This window comes from Crinia signifera, chromosome 4 (assembly GCF_055691185.1).
Source record: "Crinia signifera chromosome 4, ASM5569118v1, whole genome shotgun sequence".
Classification (NCBI taxonomy): Eukaryota; Metazoa; Chordata; class Amphibia; order Anura; family Myobatrachidae; genus Crinia; species Crinia signifera.
In genome coordinates this window covers 55,036,710-55,056,095 of record NC_139220.1, presented here as the reverse complement: position 1 = coordinate 55,056,095, position 19,386 = coordinate 55,036,710, and the positions used below count along the sequence as shown (strand labels likewise).

At 43.9% G+C, this 19,386-nt stretch overlaps 1 protein-coding gene across 4 annotated transcripts in view; it reads left to right on the top strand.

Annotated features, from left to right (window-relative positions):
• The window catches only part of DOCK2 (dedicator of cytokinesis 2), a 707,149-nt gene that overhangs the window by 336,941 nt on the left and 350,822 nt on the right, over positions 1 to 19,386 (top strand). For all 4 annotated transcript variants that reach the window (XM_083181781.1, XM_083181779.1, XM_083181780.1 and 1 more), the window contains exon 26: positions 10,178 to 10,326. In XM_083181781.1, the coding sequence (XP_083037907.1) occupies positions 10,178 to 10,326 (149 nt within the window). The remainder of the gene's footprint in view (positions 1 to 10,177; positions 10,327 to 19,386) is intronic.

The window sequence follows — 19,386 nt, the reverse complement described above, 5'->3', positions numbered from 1 at the left end:
CTGCCGTATCTACCTGTCTGGTCTGGGGCCTACTGCCTAATACTGCCGTATCTACCGTCTGTTTTGGGGCTCACTGCCTAGTACTGCTGTATCTCATTCTCTATATATACTACCTGTCTGCTGCAGTTCCACTCTTACATGAGCCACGTGTTTGTGCCGCACACTAGTGTGGCTTAGCATAGTCATCCAGCTATATTGGTGCAACCTTTTGCCCTAAAAACAATATTGTGAGGTGTGAGGTGTTCAGAATAGACTGGAAATGAGTGGAAATTAATGTTATTGAGGTTAATATAGCGTAGGACCAAAAAAAAAACCCAAATTCTGCGATTTTAGCAGTTTTTATGCTTTTTTTAACAAAAAAATCAGAACCCAAAACCCAAGAAATCCAAACTCAAAACATTTAGGAGGTGTTTTGGCAAAATCCATTAGAACCCAAAACCTCAAGGTAATCAGAACCCAAAACCCGAAAAGTGGCCGGTGCACATCCCTACTTTGTATTGTACTCCCCATTTGCTTCTCTCTATTAAACACTGATGAAAAGAAAGCATTCTGTTCCTCTGCCTTTTTCTTGTCATCATTAAGCCTTCCTCATTTCTAAGGGGGACATACTGTATATCATCTTTTTAACCTTTGACAGTACCATTGAGATACAAAAAGAAAAAAACTTTGGGGGTCTTTCTTGCTTTCAAGTTCAATTTGCGGTACTTGTTTCCTAGCACGGCCACAATCTTGTGGATCGTGTACCTTTAAGTTAAGGTACACGATCCATACGATGGACCCGATTTCCTTTGAAATCAGGTCCATTTTGCCGGCAAAGGTACAAAATCGGGGGCATCGCGTCGGTCGGGACCATTAACATTGGTCCCGACGCGACTGACGCGATGCCCCCGATTTCCCCATAGGCTTCAATGTTAAAATATTTTTTAACATTGAAATCGTGAGGATCGCGTCGGTCTTGTGCCATTATAATGGCACAAGATGAGATGGACTTGATTAAGTCCATCTCACCTTTAAAAAAATGTGAAAAATGTGAAATGGGCCAATATGACCCATTTCACATTATAGATGTCCCCGTCGTTACCCCACAATAGACGCCAACCCAAAGCGTGGCGAGCGCAGCGAGCCCGCGAGGGGCGGCGGTGCGCGTCCTCCGACCTTTTCATTACCCTACTATCCACGTCGGCGTGGAGTTGAGAATAGAATAGTGTGGCGAGCGCAGCGAGCCACCGAGCCCGAAGCGTGGCGAGCGCAGCGAGCCCCGCGAGGGGACGCGTATAACTTCACAGGTATACGCATCCCCTCGCGGGGCTCGCTGTACTCGCCACGCTGCGCTCGCCACACTATTCTATTCTCAACTCCACGCCGACGTGGATAGTAGGGGAATGAAAAGGTCGGAGGACGCGCACCGCCGCCCCTCGCGGGCTCGCTGCGCTCGCCACGCTTCGGGTTGGCGTCTATCGTGGGGTGGGGTTTACGTCGTTAAATTTGGGGGTCTAGGGAATATTTTACATTGAATCCAATGTAAAATCGGGTCCCAGGGACCCGATTTACATTTCATTTAATCAAAAAATCGGGTCGAAAATCGGGTCGGTCGCGTCGATCACATCGCATGCGACCAAATCGCATGCGATGCGATCGACCCGATTTTTCCGACACGACCACCCCGATAGAGCTGCCAGATGCTGTGCCCACAGTGCAAATGCGCAGTGGGCAAGGCACCACTGGCACACACCTAATTACAACCCTGGTCATAGGCATTGGTATAATTGGAATTGGTGTCACCCAGTGCAAACCGCTTGCACCATTCTACTTAAACAGGAATTAACGCCTAGTCTTGTGATGCCATGCCCCCTGGTGTATGATGTTTTGGAGGGTATGCTGTCACATGGTAGACAATGTTTAGGTTGACAGTCACTAGGTTGACCACTAATGGTCCACAGTAACTAGGTCAACACCTTGAAATGGTAGACATATCCAAGGTTGACATTGACAAAAGGTTGACACAAGCTTTTGTTCGGCATTGACATGGTCTACATCAGGGCTGGGCAATTGCGGCCCTCCAGATGTTGATGAACTACACATCCCAGCATGCCTTGCATCAGTTTCAGCATGGCCACATAGCAAAATGAATGCAAAGCATCCTGGGATGTGTAGTTCATCAACATCTGGAGGGCCGCAATTACCCAGCCCTGGTCTACATGAATAGGGTCGTTCTGAGTTTTTCCCTTTAAAAAAAAACGTGTTTTTTTCATACTTTACTATTCAAGTGGGCATAAAGTGGGAATATAATAGTGTGCCAAGCGTAGCTGACCAGCGTGCCAGAAGCATGGTGAGCGGACTCAGTACATTTAGTAGGTGTCTCATGTCGACCTTATTTATGTCGACCATGTCTGTCGACCATAAGTGTGTGTTGACCCTATGTCAATGTCAACCTTGGATATGTTGACCATTTCAATGTGTCGACCTAGTGACTGTTGACCATCAATGGTCAACCTAGTGACTGTGGACCTTGACATTGTCATCTATACCGTAAACGTTTTGGAGGCATGTCCCTGATTCACACCTCATTGTTCTCACAATCGGCCTTATTCGAGTTCACTCTTTCTGACAAAATCCTTCTTAGATGGACAAAACCATGTGCACTGCAGGGGGGCAGATGTAACATGTGCAGATAGAAATAGATTTGGTGATTTTTTGGTGATTCTTTGCAGGGTAAATACTGGCTACTTTATTTTAACACTGCAATATAGATCTCACTTTGAAGTAAAACCCCACCCAAATCTAATTAGATCTGCACAAGTTACATCTGCCCCCCTGCAGTGCACATGGTTTTGTCCATCTAAGAAGGATTTTGTCTGAAAGAGTGAACTAGAATAAGGCCCATGAGGCCTCAACCTTTCCTAAACTGAAACCACTGGTCCCAGGGGAAAGTTGACTACTCTGATTGGGCTGAGAGATGTTCTATAATGAATTTGCTCATATGTTTTATTTTCTATATAACATCGCTGGCATTAGAAAAGTACCATCATCTAAATCGTTTATGTCAAAACTCATTGCCTAGGCTCTTTCTTGTATTTGCTCACTAGGCCAAAACTTACCAATGCTTCCCTGATGTCTAATATTAAAAATCTTTAAACTGTTTACAGTAGACATATTTAGAAGTCTAACTAAAGTGGTAAATATGCCTTGAAGTACCCCATGGCACTCAGTTACACTGCGAATGGGAGAAATGCACACAGTTCTGGGAACAGATTTTGGTTGAATAAATTATAATGTTTAAATTATTTAAATCACACAAATCTGTGTGTCAAGACTAGGGACCTTTTTTCTAGGACAAAAGCTATAGTGACAAATAAAGTGGGTCCGATATGTTTTAAGGTTGATGAAACAAGACACGTCTGCATGTGAACAGAACATTCTCTATGTGCAAAAGAGTCCGGATTCTATTCTGCTATGAGTAGATGAGACTCACGGTGAGACACATCGTCCTAAATAATCAGACATACAGTATAAGAAGGGTATGGGTCATAGGGTCGAAAAGAGGAAGGTCGACAAGCATCAGGTTGACCACTGAAGGTCGACGTGGGGCTAGGTTGACACCAGCATTAGGTCAACATGGGCAAGGTCGACAATCAATAGGTCGACCTGGGGTTTTTCACTTTTTTATCCCGAATGTCGACACAGTCGACATGGACACTAAAAAAGTGCACCGCATCCCTTCTAATGGCTCGCTGTGCTCACCATGCTTCGGGCACGGTTTTATTTTTCCACCACGCCCTAATGGATGGTAGTGCATGAAATACCACCTGGCGGCACATGGCGGCTCGAACAGTGAAAAGACCCATGCAGTGGCATAACTAGATACATGTGGGCCCCACAGCAAAAGTTTGTAAGGGCCCCTATTTATCACCTAATGCTGAAAAATGTATACAGCATATGATACTTTGACAGGCAAAGTGGGCCCCTCTCAGCTCTGGGCCCCATAGCAGCTGCACCCCCTGCACCTATGGTAGTTTAGCTCTTGCCCCCATGTCGATCTAATGCATATGTTGACCTAACCCTGTGTGGACCTTCATGCATGTCGACTTTCAGTGGTTGACCCAATGCATGTTGACCATCTGGTCCTTCATCTCCGTCTGGTATGTGGACCTAGTGACCATATACCAATAACAATAAATAACCTTTAAATTACTTTGAAGGTTCACTTCTTTCTGGCGGTGTTACACACTACCTTTTCATCCATATCCAGGGCCGGATATAGGGGCTAATTCAACTAGCCCAGCAACAGCCCAGGCTGTATAGCATAGCTCTCGCACTTTAGCGATGAACCTGCAACATTTTGCGGGACCCAGCCTTCAAGGTCTAGTGTTGTGAGGATTTGCAGTTTGAGTCTGGAGGAATGCTGGCCAAACTGGGACATTTTTCTAAAGGGGCAGTCATTTATAAGGTAAAACTATGCCTTGTAAGTGACTGCCCATTTCTATAATATACTTAGTTTGGCTGGCATCCCACACGGCCGCTGGACATATACTGCATTACACCCAGCCCCCAGAGTCCTTCAAATCTAAATAACTTATATCATTACAACAAAGAGGGGTCTTTAATCATTTGAGCAGATTTTAAAGCATGCTCAATTTTTGAGGCGCTACAAAGTTTCTGCTGCGCCATACTCTTTATATGCTAGCAAAACATGATACATGTTCAGTCTATGTAAAACTTCATATCTTTGGACAATACAGAGCAGTAAACTGACAAACTAGGTAGAACAGTAGAGACAAGGAATGAAGACTCACTGGGGGAAGTTTACAAAGTTGCTATAGGCAACCAATCACAAACTACTTCATATTTATTTAGCACCCTCTAGAAGATATTAGACAGAATCTGATTGGTTGCATAGCAACATCACATGTGAAGTAGAAAACACAATAAACAATTTCCTCCACTGGAAGACAAGTGGTAGAGTCAAAGGGAGAGAGAGGAAGTACTCATGGGCTTATTTATCATTATATATTTGTGGGATATTCCCCGCAAAAGAGGCTATTTTGAATGATTAGCCACAAATATTAAGTAACCCTCAGATGTACTATGAAGGGATATCAACAGATATGGTGGTTGTTTGAGAGTGGACCGGTGACCATGAAGAACCATTCACAGAGGTGGCGGAAAAGTAAACCCCCAGGGCAGTCTGGTGGTGGTCCTGGGCTGAGCCGCAGCGCATCAGCTCCCCAACACTCCCAGCAGAGGCCAACCTGGATTAAGCCGCAGTGTGTACCTGCATTGGTCATGTAGGAGAGGCGGTGCCTTAGTGAGGTGGAAGCGGAGGGGGCTCTGATCTGCACTCCCCACAATCCTGCTCTCAAGCACAATAGAACTGAGCCAGGAACTCCCTAACAAAACAAATGAGGCTAGCAAAAAAATGGTTCGCGGACAAGCTGAGAAATGACCTATCCACTAATGACCCTGTATAGACACATAGAAACATAGAATTTGACGGCAGATAAGAACCACTTGGCCCATCTAGTCTGCCCCTTTTTTAAACATGTTACCTCCAACCATATTTGATCCTTATTTTTTTGTAATGATATCAATATGCTTATCCCAAGCATGTTTAAATTGTACTACTGTATTTGCGTCTACCACCTCTGATGGGAGGCTATTCCACTTATCTACTACTCTTTCTGTGAAGTAATTCTTCTTCACATTTCCCCTGAATCTTCCTCCCTCTAGTTTCAGTGCATGTCCTCGTGTTCTGTTGCTCCTATTCCTGTGAAGAATGTCTCCCACCTGTACCTTGTTAAAGCCCTTGATATATTTGAACGTTTCTATCATGTCCCCCTTTTTCCCTTCTCTGCTCTAAAGTATACATATTAAGGTCTTTTAGTCTTTCCTGGTACGTTTTGTGATGTAGGCCATGCAGCATTTTAGTTGCCCTTCTTTGTACAGTCTCTAATGTATGTATATCCTTCTGGAGATATGGCCTCCAGAACTGAACACAATACTCTAGGTGAGGTCGTACCAATGACCTATACAGTGGCATTATTACTTTTTTCTTTCTACTGCTGATACCTTTCCCAAGCATCTGACTTGCCTTCTTCATTGCTTTGTTACATTGCCTACCTGCTTTTAAGTCCCCTGAAATAGTGACACCTAGATCCCTCTCTTCCTCAGTAGTTTCCATTATAGTGCCATTTATACTATATTTAGTCTTTGGATTTCTGAGACCCAAGTGCATGATTTTGCATTTTTTGGCATTAAACTGTAGCTGCCATGCTCTTGACCATTCCTCTAATCTACCTAGATCCTCAATCATTCGTTTTACCCCTTCTGGTGTGTCTACCCTGTTGCATACCTTTGTGTCATCTGCAAAAAGGCACATTTTACCCTCAATTCCATTTGCAATATCACCAATAAAGATATTAAAAAGCACTGGTCCAAGTACAGATCCCTGGGGTACTCCACTTGTAACCTTTCCCTCCTTTGACTGTACTCCGTTTACTACAACTCTCTGTTTTCTGTCCAAACCAAGGAAAGCACCAGGTCCTGACAGGGTGTCACCATCTGCCCTGAGAGTATGCGTGGGTCACCTTGCCCCCATATTCACCAGGATCTTCAACAAATCACTGGAGCTATGCAAGGTTCCCTCCTGCCTCAAAAGCTCCACTATTTTTCCGGTCCCTAAGAAATCCACTATTACAAATCTGGACGACTACCGGCTGATAGTTTGGATGTCTGTGATCATGAAAACATTCGAGCGCCTGGTACTGAACCACCTGAAATCTGTGACTGGCCACCTGCTAGACCTCCTCCAGTTCGCCTACTGATCGAATCGATGCGTTCAGGATGCAGTCAACCTAGGCCTGCACTACATTCTGCAGCACATGGATATGCCCGGTCCTGTTTGTCGACTTCAGCTTGGCCTTCAATACAATCATCCCCAACATCCTCCACCCCAAACCTCTCCGTCAAGGAGTCCTTGAAGCTATCTGTTCATTGATTGTGGACTTCCTGACTGATAGAAAACAAGTTGTGAAGGGAAATTCACCTCCCAAGTGCAGTCCATCAGCATAAGAGCCCACAAGGGCTGTGTACTCTCACCCCTGCTCTTCTCCCTGTACACCACCTCAGAGGCGTCTCAGTAAAGATAATCGGTACTTTTTACCTAGAACGGCGCCCATCGCGACCATCGCGACCATCGAATGCACTAAAAAACGGGTGCGATGCGATGCCCGCGATGGCCGCGATTTCCCATAGGGATCAATGTTAAAAGTGAGATTGGACGCGATTTTAGTGTTCAATGCCTCAATGCCCGCGATTTTTACATAGGAAACAATGTTAAATGGGCCACAGAGCCCAAATAGTCACAGTGAAGTCTGAAATGGCCCCCACAATTGTTAACGCCACCCCACGATCAACGTCAACCCGAAGCGTGGCGAGCACAGCGAGCCCGCGAGGAGTGGCGGTACACGTCCTCCGACCTTTTCATACCCCCACTATCCACGTCGGCGTGGAGTTGAGAATAGAATAGTGTGGCGAGCGCAGCGAGCCACCGAGCCCGAAGCGTGGCGAGCGGACGCGGATACCTTCACAGTTACGTCCCCTCGCGGGCTTCCCAGGTGTCCATGGCGACGCAGACACCTGTGAAGCCCGCGAAGGGACGCGTTTACCTGTAAAGGTATCCACGTCCCCTCGCGGAGCTCGCTGCGCCTGCCATGCTTCGGGCTCGGTGGCTCGCTGCGCTCGCCACACTATTCTATTCTCGACTCCACGCCGAAGTGGATAGTGGGGGTATGAAAAGGTCAGAGGACGCGTACCGCCGCCCCTCGCGGGCTCGCTGTGCTCGCCACGCTTCGGGTTGACGTTGATCGTGGGGTGGCGTTAACAATTGTGGGGGCCATTTCACAGTTCAAGGGCACTATTAGGGCTCTGTGGCCCATTTAACATTGTTTCCTATGGCCAAATCGCGGGCATTGAGGCATTTAACAGTAAAATCGCGTCCAATCACAGTTTTAACATTGATCCCTATGGGAAAATCGCGGGCATCGCGGGCATCGCGTCGCACCCGTTTTTTATGTACCCGGATTGCCCGCGATGCCCGCGATTTTTTACCCCCGACGCCCGCGATGCCAATCGCGGGCGCCGTTCTAGGTAAAGAGTACCAGATAATCAAATTTGCCGATGACACTACCATCATTGGCCTCATCAAGGACAGGGACGAATTGACCTAAAGACAAGAAGTGGACCGATTGGCCCGATGGTGTAGCAGTAAATGGTAGCAGACTTTAGGAAGAAGTATGTTGTGTTCCTCTGCTAACAATTAATGACAGTGTGGTGTTGCTAGTGGACTCCTTCAAGTTCTTAGGAACCACAATCTTCCGGGACCTTAAATGGGGGCCCAACACTGATACTATTGTTGGAAAAGCACAGCAGAGGCTATTCTTCCTTAGGCAACTGAGGAGGTTCAACATTCCACAGAAGTTTTTGCTCCTCTTCTACGCCATGATTGTGGAGTCTGTACTGTGCTCTTCGATACTGATCTGGTATAGCTCTGCCAGTGAGAGAGACAAATGCAGACTCCAAAAGGTAGTCAGAACTACGGAGATCATCGGGGTGGACCGTCCTTCTGTCCAGGACCTGTACATGTCCAGAGCAAAAACGCAGGCAACGAAGATAGTCAAGGACCAACTACATCCTGGCCATGGCTTGTTTAACCTGCTGCCATCAGGCAGACACTACAGGGCCCTTCCCACCAGGTCCACCAGAAGCCTAAAAGGTTTCTTCCTTCAAGCGATTCACCTGCTGACATGTGGACTCCTGAATTTCTCACTGTCTATTCACACCATAACCCTCTGCACATAATCTAATACTGTGTCCCCTCAGAATATCTTTCTGTATAACTGTACATGTTCCCCCACCTGTTTATATTGCTTATACTGTGTACTTGTTACCCTCCTGGCTGCTGCACAGCAAACCGAAAACAAATTCCTAGTATACGCATGTATACCTGGCCAATAAAGCAGATTCTGATTCTCATATTTCCAATGCCTGCTGCAGCCCTCCATTTATATCCACAAATAGAACCTCCATAGGTGTCTTAAGCGGCTGCTGTGCTGGTAGATTTACATTGCATGCCAGAGCTTGGTCCCATTGGATAACACCATCTCTAGATGGGATTATCCTATAGTAGCTTATGGGCCACTGGTTTGCACATTTTTAAGCAGGATCCCTCACTGTCATTCTCCATTTGCACATATGCCAGCTAAGGCATATGTGGCGTTAAACGATTACACTGCTTCCACCTCTTTTTGTATCCCGCCTTCTGGCAAGAGATACATAGTAAATTTGTGTGAAATATATATATTTTTTTCACGTCATGAATATACTTGAAAATATCATAACCGTATTAAAAATGGGACTTGTGATACCTGTATATCCTCCATGAGCCTGTACCCAACAATGGATGAACACTCAGAGTCAGAGACAAGGTACGGGAGCACTGGAAGCAAGGATAGTGCTGGAGTGCGAAATGAGGATGGAGGGCCCTGCCTGTGAGAACTTTCATGCTAAAGATAGGGGAGAGTAAGCTGGGAGAGAAGCAAAGGAGGGGAGGAGTATGGGGATAATAGTGATATATTATGGGGATAATAGTGATATATTATGGGTCATTCAGCAAGGCTCGCTTAGCAGCGGTGACACACTAACACATCCTCTCGCATACAGTCGTTAGCAGGACTGTTAATAAATAAATAATAAATAAATAGCAGGAGAAGTCATTTTATGGTTGCCGACCATCGAATGATTCCTCCTGTCTTGGGAAATAAAAGTCAGCCCGAACTGACTTTTATTTCCTCCGCAAATCACCAAAGACGGGGCATGCCTCCCGCTCCCGAAAAAGGCATTGGCCCGCATGTGTTCTCAGGGGAATGTCCAGCATTTTCATGGCGGCTTCCACTGCCCACATCCGCCCCCGACCCTCCCTTCCCACATTCGGATTACTACAAGCGATCCCGAATTGCCCCCCTAGTGTCACCAGTACAGATGCATACATTTCTGTGTCACCCATACTAGTGTACGCCTGGTTCTTGAGCATGCACCGAGTGAAAATTTGCAGCTTGATTTTTTGTTCATGTGTTTTGGGTCTGCAATAGCACTTTACATATACATACATTTTTATTTTCAGAATGCCGGGATGTTTTGTTACCTATGATAACCAAGGAATTGAAAGACTGGCTGGAACAAGGAAGGCAAGAGCTGCCCCAGATGAAAGAGAAGAAGTTGTGTGTGGATTTACTCAACAGTATTTTGGAGGTGCTCAGTAGCCAGGATATGGTAAGTGTGGTGATGACTGGCATTGTCATTTCTTGCTTGCAAAGTACTCTTGTCAATGTAATGTCTCTTGCTGCAATTGTATTATATTGATTCAATTGTATTAATTGTTTTTTTTTATTATAATAATAATAATAATAATGATGATTATTATGTTGATGATTATTATTATTATTATTTAGCCTTTTTATTATTTCATTTTTGGGTAATGATAAAGAAGAAGTTACTGTATTTGTGTGGTAGTTAGGTTTAATTTATATATGGTCTTGCTATTATTAAGTATAATCAGTAATGCTACTATTGCCATTAATAAGTAACCCCATTGGTGTAAATGATGGTACTTGTTTCCTAGCACGGCGCCCGCGATTTTCAATCGTATGGCATATATATATATATATATATAGCCGCATGCGATGCGATACAATTTTAAATTGTATAAGCACCCTAATGGGTGCTTTCAATGTTAAATGGCCCCCCTATATGATTTTTTATTGTATAAGCACCCTATTGGGTGCTTACAATGTTAAATGCACCCCCACGCCACCCCCACTATCAACGCCAACCCGAAGCGTGGCGAGCGTAGCGAGCCCGCGAGGGGCGACGGTAAGCGTCCTCTAACCTTTTCATACCCCACTATCCACGTCGGCGTGGAGTTGATTGTATATAGTGTGGCAAGCGCAGCGAGCCACCGAGTCCGAAGCGTGTCGAGCAGACGCGTATTACTTTACATGTATTCGGTGTCCCCTCACGGGGCTCGCTGCGATCGCCACACTTCGGGCATGGTGGCTCGCTGCGCTCGCCACACTGTCTAAAATCAACTCCACGCCGATGTGGATAGTGGGGGTATAAAAAGGTCGGAGGACGCGTTCCGAAGCACCCATTAGGGTGCTTATACAATTAAAAATCTTATAGGGGGGCCATTTAACATTGAAATCACCCATTAGGGTGCTTATACAATTTAAAATCGTATCCCATCGCATTGTATGCCATTGTAAGCCGTATACGATTTTAAGTTGTATAAGATCGGGTGCCATCGCGTTGCATAGCTTCGCATACCATTTTAAACCTTATGGTATATGATGTGATGGGCGCCGTGCTAGGAAACAAGTACCTAAATGTTTTATACACAGAGGTGTCCTATGCTTAAATTGCACCTGTTTTCCCAACACAGATTTTGGGACTAAGCAGCACAATTTAAAAAAAATGCATCTTTTTTGTATCGCATCGCTAACGCAACAATTGTTCAGTATAATGAATGTGTATCCTGGACAGTGGCCCTGGCATCACACACAGCTGCTGTTTTTGACCATGACCTGGGTAAAAGTCTGAGGACCAATACCAGTCACCGGCACCATCCACTGCGCTGTGCAGCATTGTGCTTAATCGACAACGTTATACCAACTCTATTGTAGCTAAAATAACAATCTTTAGTGCCCGGGGCACTGTAAGTGACTTTGCGTGCAGATAGGATGTGATGCAGATGCTAAATTAAACAAGATACTTGTACTGTATAAGGACACATCTGTATCTTATTAACATCTCTTATATACATGCCAACTCTAATCAGACTCCCTAGTTGCTCGCAGGGGAATGGTGCTTCAGGTAAGCCCACTTTGCATGAATGAACATGCCCAAAATAATAACCACCACAACTACAGAATGTTCTAGGGCCTTGGCTAAAAAATTTTACGGGCACACGGACAGCTAAACGTTGTACCGCTCCACATTCAAAGTCAAGTTTACCATTTACTAAACAAAAATGAAACAATGAAACCAAAAATAACTTGAAAGTGTAAGTGACCCTGAACTCACAGATCATGCAACATTGATCAAAAATCAACTGGTTTTTAAATATTTACATTCGGCCTCACTACAGGAGGTCCGCTTAACAGTTATCCACAGAGCTTATATTTCACAGCCTCAAAGAGCACATATAGGAGGGGATAACTCCAGCGAATGTCCTAAATGTTTAATACAGAGTGCGTCATTCATCCATAATGTGTGGCAGTGTCGTAAATTTGCCCTGTTTTGGAACAAGGTCATTTATTTTATAAACAAAACCTTCTCAATCTCAGTTGCTAATTATAGTGTAAGGGATCTTGGTCCTAGAAAACAGAGAAATTGTCCCTGCAATTACAGTTATACGGTACTTGTCATAGCCACTAAATGTATCTTGTGTCATTGGATAGAAAGACGAGCGCCCTGCTTGATAGAAGTTACTAATAAATTACTGAAAGTCCTTTACTATGAAAGACAAGCAACATTGCCAGATGTTGAAAAGGGGGTGCAGAGATATTATAAGAAATGGGGTGTATACCTGGACACCTTGAATAAAGATACATGCAAACATATTGATCAATTGTTTGAGCACACCTGGTTTCTAGTAGGAACTTTTGCTGCTTAAGATACAGTTGTAGCCCCTCTCAACTGAGGTCATGGCTCACAATGGCTATCCTACTGTACTCAGCAGCAATACAATACATAGAACAATACAGTAGGGGATTAGCAGAGTAATCTTATTACTCACTTAATCCTATTACAGGGCTAAATGAGGAGGGCTCCATCTGTATTTAGGCCAGACAGTGTATGTGTGAGTAGCGAAAGCTTTATAGATGGCTTCATGTTCATTTGATATAACTGACACAAATATATCGATAACAAGCGCAAATAAGGTTTTGTTTTGTCTCCCCTTGTTTTGTCTCCCGATTGTACTTTTCTCATTCTGGGGCAGATGTATTAAGCCTGGAGAAGAGATAAACTGGAGATAAAGTGGAGATAACTTGGAAGAGTTAACGCACCGGCCAATCAGCTGTGTTTGAAATATGACAGTTGGGATCTGATTGGCTGGTGCGTTATCTCCTTCCACTTTATCTCCAGTTTATCTCTTCACCAGGCTTAATACATCTGCCCCTATCCCTCTGTCTCTTTCCTCTTCTTTCTTTTATATATGTAATATGGTTTTTGAGATGATGTTATGAATGTCAGAGAGACCAAGCATGACATTGATTTGTATATATACAACGGGAAATACCTATCAATGTTTACTTTTTGATAGGCTGGGGAGTGGAGTAGTCATTTGATATCTTTGACATTGCTATCTTCCCTTTGTGAACATGTGTTCACCTACAGAAGAAAAGACCGTCCAAAAAGACTTTTATCACTTAGGTGAACTGTACTTACCGCTACCTGGTCTCATTGATCATTTCACCAAAGTCGGATTAATTATACATGGATAACTTGAATTGCTTATATTCTGCTACTTTGTAAGAAAAACACCACTGTATTTGCTGGTTTCTCTGCAACTGTTTATTACATTCTATGATAAAACTTAATAAAAAGTTTATTAAAAAAAAGTGAAGGGATTATGGCCAGGAGGCATAAACGATCATATTTGGAATGTGATGCATCTCCCCACTGATCCCATGTATAGCGGGGTTTATTAACGCTGTATGCACGAAGATTTATGTAAAAGATAGCTCTCCCAATAAGTGCTGCCCTTTGCAGTGTAAGGACTTCTGGGTTTGTGACCTGGGGAGGTGGGGTGTCCTATCTCTGCATGCGTCAGGTGACATACAAGCCACAGGGAACACTGGGAAGGATCCTCACAGTACACATCGCAAAAAGAAAGGCAACATTATCTATAGATGGTGTTGCATACAAGGTCCAAGTTCCAGAATGTATTGCATTGTGGAGCTTGGTATATGTGCTAAATGCAGCCAACCCCCCTGAAAATACAGATTTCACCACAATATGACCATTGATGCATCCTTTCCAATATAATGGTCCACTCTTGCTGTCATCATGATTCTGATCAGCTGAAACAATTGCCAGTACAAAAGATTTATGTTGTCTATAGAGATGGGACAGGTTGGACGTTGCTATACCATTAGAAGCTGGGGTTCTGTAACAGAGGGGCTCAAAATCTGTATTTCTGAGTTTTAATATTCGAAGAAAGAAACAGATGATAGATCACTCTGGGATTTCATTTGCTAGGCCTGATATTACAAAATAATGCCATATGCCATTTTTCATAGCACTTTTTCCACTATAACGCTAACTAAAACAAATAGCTTCTGTTTATACTGTCCATCTGACTTGTACTCCCATATTGAGAGTTATACAAGCAAATGGCATTTTATTAATACCTGTAGCGCTAGTGTCTCATTGATAGATGGCCCAGCCTGAATTACTGGCTCTGTCCTTGAAGAAGCATTTTAACTGAGGTATAATAACATGCAAATTATTGAAGAAAACTTATAGTCCTGATGCTGCTGCAGCAGGTTGTGACAGGAATAATGTGGATCCCAAATTTGGCGAGATAACTGGGATATCTGCCAATATACCAGATGCCGTCATTGGTATACTGTCATTTATTTAGTAGTGACCTCTCTTTGAGATACAGAGAAGAAAACAGCAAATGTTTAATTTGCACATTTAAAAGGTAGGTAGTGTGCTCCTGTACCAATACCCTGCCCTAGTCCACATACACCATGGAATCCACAATCACATCAAATGGACCTCATAACATATATGTGAAACATAACAGAACTATATATATATATATATATATATATATATATATATATATATGTATATATATATATATATATATATATATATATATAGACACACACACACACACAGAGTATATTGTGACAAGGAAGCACATAGACTGGATTGCAGTAATGTCTTATTCTTTAATTGTAGCAGGTAGGCAGTATACGAGGTAACAGCATTGCAGTTCTTCAGTTACAGCATGGCAAGATTTCCACAGTAAGGATACACTCCAGAGAACACCTATCGTAATCTACACATCCCCCCTCTATTACCCAGCCTCTTTTAGGCATTGGGAGCCATGTCCTCCTGTTCTAGACAAACATCTTTTATTCAGAGAATGACTCTGCTGCTGCTGTTCTAAATCCTGGACTGGACCTCCCACATTACCTATACCACCTTTCCTAGTTTTGGGGTGCCCTATGGCTTGTGACCACATTGTTTAATCAGAAATTGTAGGGGCTCTGCACTCACTAAATTAACTGATATCAATAAATAGTGGAGATTTAGTTCATGAATTGATCAATGCATTTAAGCCTGCAGCCCCCTTCACAGGACCCCACTTTTCTGCAGGTCCTAACACTATTGCTCAAAATGGCTACAATACACATACTGTAGCTATCACATCAATGTTTGATTCCAGGCATGCTATCTGGTCTAAAGCTCACAGCAGACTGTGCTTTTATAGGTGAGCAGTTACCAACACACCTGTAACTAATCATCTAGGGAAATGGTTAAGGTACTTGTTTCCTAGCACGGCGCCCGTCGGGGTTGATCGCATGCCTTAAGTTAAGATATTTAAGGCGTGCGATCGACGCGATGGACCCGATTTTCTGTCACTTACAAGCTTAATTGCCGGTAAAAGTGAAAATCGCGTTGATCACGTCCATCGCGGGCCACTCGCGATGCGACCGACGCGATCAACACGATTTTCTCATAGAGAACCATGTTAATTGACTTTTTAAGTTAAAATCGCGTTGATCGCGTCAGGCGATCAACCCGATTTTACATAGGAAACAATGGGAAATGGGCCAATATGGCCCATTTCTCATTGTATATGCCCCCGTCATGGGTATTAACTATGGTTAATGCCCACCCATTGTAAACGCCACCCCACTATTGACGCCAACCCGAAGCGTGGCGAGCGCAGCGAGCCCGCAAGGGGTGGCGGTACGCGTCCTCCGACCTTTTCATACCCCCACTATCCACGTCGGCGTGGAGTTGATTTTATAAAGTGTGGCGAGCGCAGCGAGCCACCGGGCCCGAAGCGTGGCGAGCACAGCTAGCCCCGCGAGGGGGCGCGTATACCTGTGAAGTTATGCGTGTCCCCTCGCGGGGCTCGCTGCGCTCACCAAGCTTCGGGCTCGGTGGCTCGCTGCGCTCGCCACGCTTCGGGTTGGCGTCAATACTGGGGAGGCGTTACCCCACTGCCTAAACATAACATCCCCTCCCAGTAGCCTAACCATAACGTTTCCCTCCCCACCTCCCAACCCTAAGTCCCCCCACTAGTGTGTTTGACAAAGATCAGTATTCTAATTCTATTATTACTCACATTCTTCTCATAACAGTGATTCAACAATATCTGGCCAATCAGATTCTCAGGTGATGAATAGAATGATGGTCATGGTGATAGAGGGTGACATTTAATAGGATGATATATTTCAACTTTTGCGATTTTCAGTGAAAAACTTCCAAATTTGCAAATTTTCCTGAAATCACCAATTTAAAAATCGCACTTTTTGCAGCGAAAATCACAAATTCTAACCCGTCGATTCAATTTGCATCCAGATATTTCCCAGTATAAAGTATACAATGCGAATTTAATTGGCTGCAATTTTTGTAAAATGTTACCAAAAATCGCATAACAAATAGACCACGTTTAATTTGCCGAGTTTGACAGAACCATGCACAGACCAGTGTGATCTGTGCATGGTCCTGTCCCCAAAAATGTGTAAAAGTTAAAATTAGATGAAAAAAAAGAAAAAATGTCATGTGGTCCCCTCTCCTGAGCATAACCAGCCCAGGCTCAAAGAACCAGTCCTGGTTTCAGAAATTTAGGGATAAAAAAAACAGGGATCCCCAGGATTTCTAAAACCAGCACCAACCTGGTTCCCGAAATAGAGGGACAAAATGACTAGGGGTCCCCTGTATTTTGGCAACCAGCACCGGGCCCAAACAGCCAACAGGGTTATGCCACAGCCGGAGGAAACTTTTTATGCAAGTTCCCCCAGCCAAAGCATTCATCCCCATAGCTGGTCAGCCTGGGCAGGGACCCTGGAGGAGTGGGGACCCCCCCCCATTAAAGTGGTCCCACCCTCCAGAGTGACCCCTGCCTAGGCTGAAGTCCGGGGCTGTCCCTGGCTTTATACACTGGATACAGTATGGAATGCAGTATTAATATTTAACAGTATAGATGGTCTTAAGTATAGGCTTTCAGACATTTAAATAAGATAAATGGTCAGGAAAGATTAACCATGCCATAATAATTGAATACACAGATATAATAGAACCAGTAGTGCACTTTCTAAGTTCACATTCTCCCAACTCATGTTAAGGCTTCTGTCTCTTCCTCCTGGCAGCTACTCTCTGGTCTATTGCAATGTTTCAGGGCTCAGATCCACACACACACACACACACAGCAAGCTGCTCCCACTGGGCATGTGCAGCAGCTTTGCTTTGTCCCTTACACTGATGTGGTGGCTGGTCTATTGATCATATTATGTACCAGTGCTATTGTTGTCATAATTTAAATCACATATAAAGTAAAGCCCATAACACACATTTTTGTGCAGGCTCATATAACTTTTATGTTGAAATACAATATTTGCCTTATGTAGGGCAAGCATATTGGAATTCTTCCTTTAGCTAAGATGACTCATTACAGTTGATGAAACCACCTAGGGAATTATTCATTTATGTCTGTACTGTTACTGTATAATTGAAGTATTATATAATAAGGCAAACATATCATTCATTATTCCACACAAAGTAAACATTGACTTTATGACTTCTCAGTATATGCAGCAACGAGGTTTTACAACACATTTGACCCCAAGTCTGTTTCGGTTTGAACACATTTAATTTTCTTATCTTTATACTGAAATATAAAAAAAGCGCATCTTCATAATGTTGGTCAAGATCAGAATTTTTATTGTTCACATTTCTTTTACCTTGCGAGAATAGAATTTGAGAACAACAGCAGGGGCACAGGGAGGATGCTGACTCGGTTCTAGCAGATGACCTGAATTTGTCAATTAACTGAAATTAGCTTTCTCTCTCTGGGTGTCACCTTCATAGCCGCTGATTTACAACCGTTCCTAAAGTTCCTGTGTGCTTTAAAAATGATTCAACTTCCTAAGATATGCGAGGAGATATATTAGGGTGGAATATAAAGGGGCAAATAATCCGAATAGCATCATTTAGATTCTGATTCAAAGGTGCATGTAGTGTGGATGTAACATGCAAGATTATTTGCAAAAAGGTCACGGGCGGCATAAGGAAGCATTGCGTGTGACTTCTCCAAGGGCAGTGTCGTAATGTATGGGAGCCTTAAGACGCATATTGAAATTACATACAGAAAGATGGCATTTAATTCTGTGTTATCTCGGTGTATCTGGATGATGACAGGGAGTGGATAGCCAGACACTTGCATGACACTATAGATGTAGTTGCACTGATACAGATGGCTATAGTCAGTAGGAGATTTTACACCTACTATTGGATATATGCAATCTTCGATGTTACGACCGATGATGTGTCTTAGTTACGGAATAGCCTCACTGCCAGTAGGCTGAGAATTGGTTGTGACATTTGCGTCCATCTCTGAATCCGGTCCATTGTGTGCATTCTACCTGATTTGGAATGGCTCCAATCATACCCTGTATAGACCCCTCCTGCTGTCCTGTGCTCTCTCTCCACATGCTTCTAGCCATCCACCAATGAGACAGCCATTCACTATACTTGCCTACATTTATGAATTCCTCTCCAGAAGATGCCCAGAGAGGAGAAGCAGCTGAGCAGTGATAGGGACGGGCTAATCGTATCACTAGACCCCACCCCCCTTTCCGGAATTTAAGATGATCGCATAGGCATGGGCTAAAATGCGATTAGCCTAGGAATGCTTCATTCGGCCTTGCCTCATCTGCTGGTGGAGAATGCTTGGTGTCTCTCATTGTATGTAATTCACATTCTCTGCAATTTTCAGGCCAATCACATTGCCCGGGTTAACTAAATGATCCTGCAATGTTGAGTAAAATAGATTTACTTTGAAGTAGATAATAAGAATTGTAATCTTCCTTATTGGGATACAAATGGGTGACCAGTGGTGGGAATTATGGCATCCCCAAAGGTGTGAATCCTGACAGGGGTTAGGTAAGTATATTTACCCGAACACTGCCACCCCTAACTCTCCATCCTTGCACCCTAACCCTCCCCACTAGTACCTAATTCTCCTATCCCGCCACCTAAACCTAAACCCCCACTCCGAAACCTAACACTAACCCTTCACTG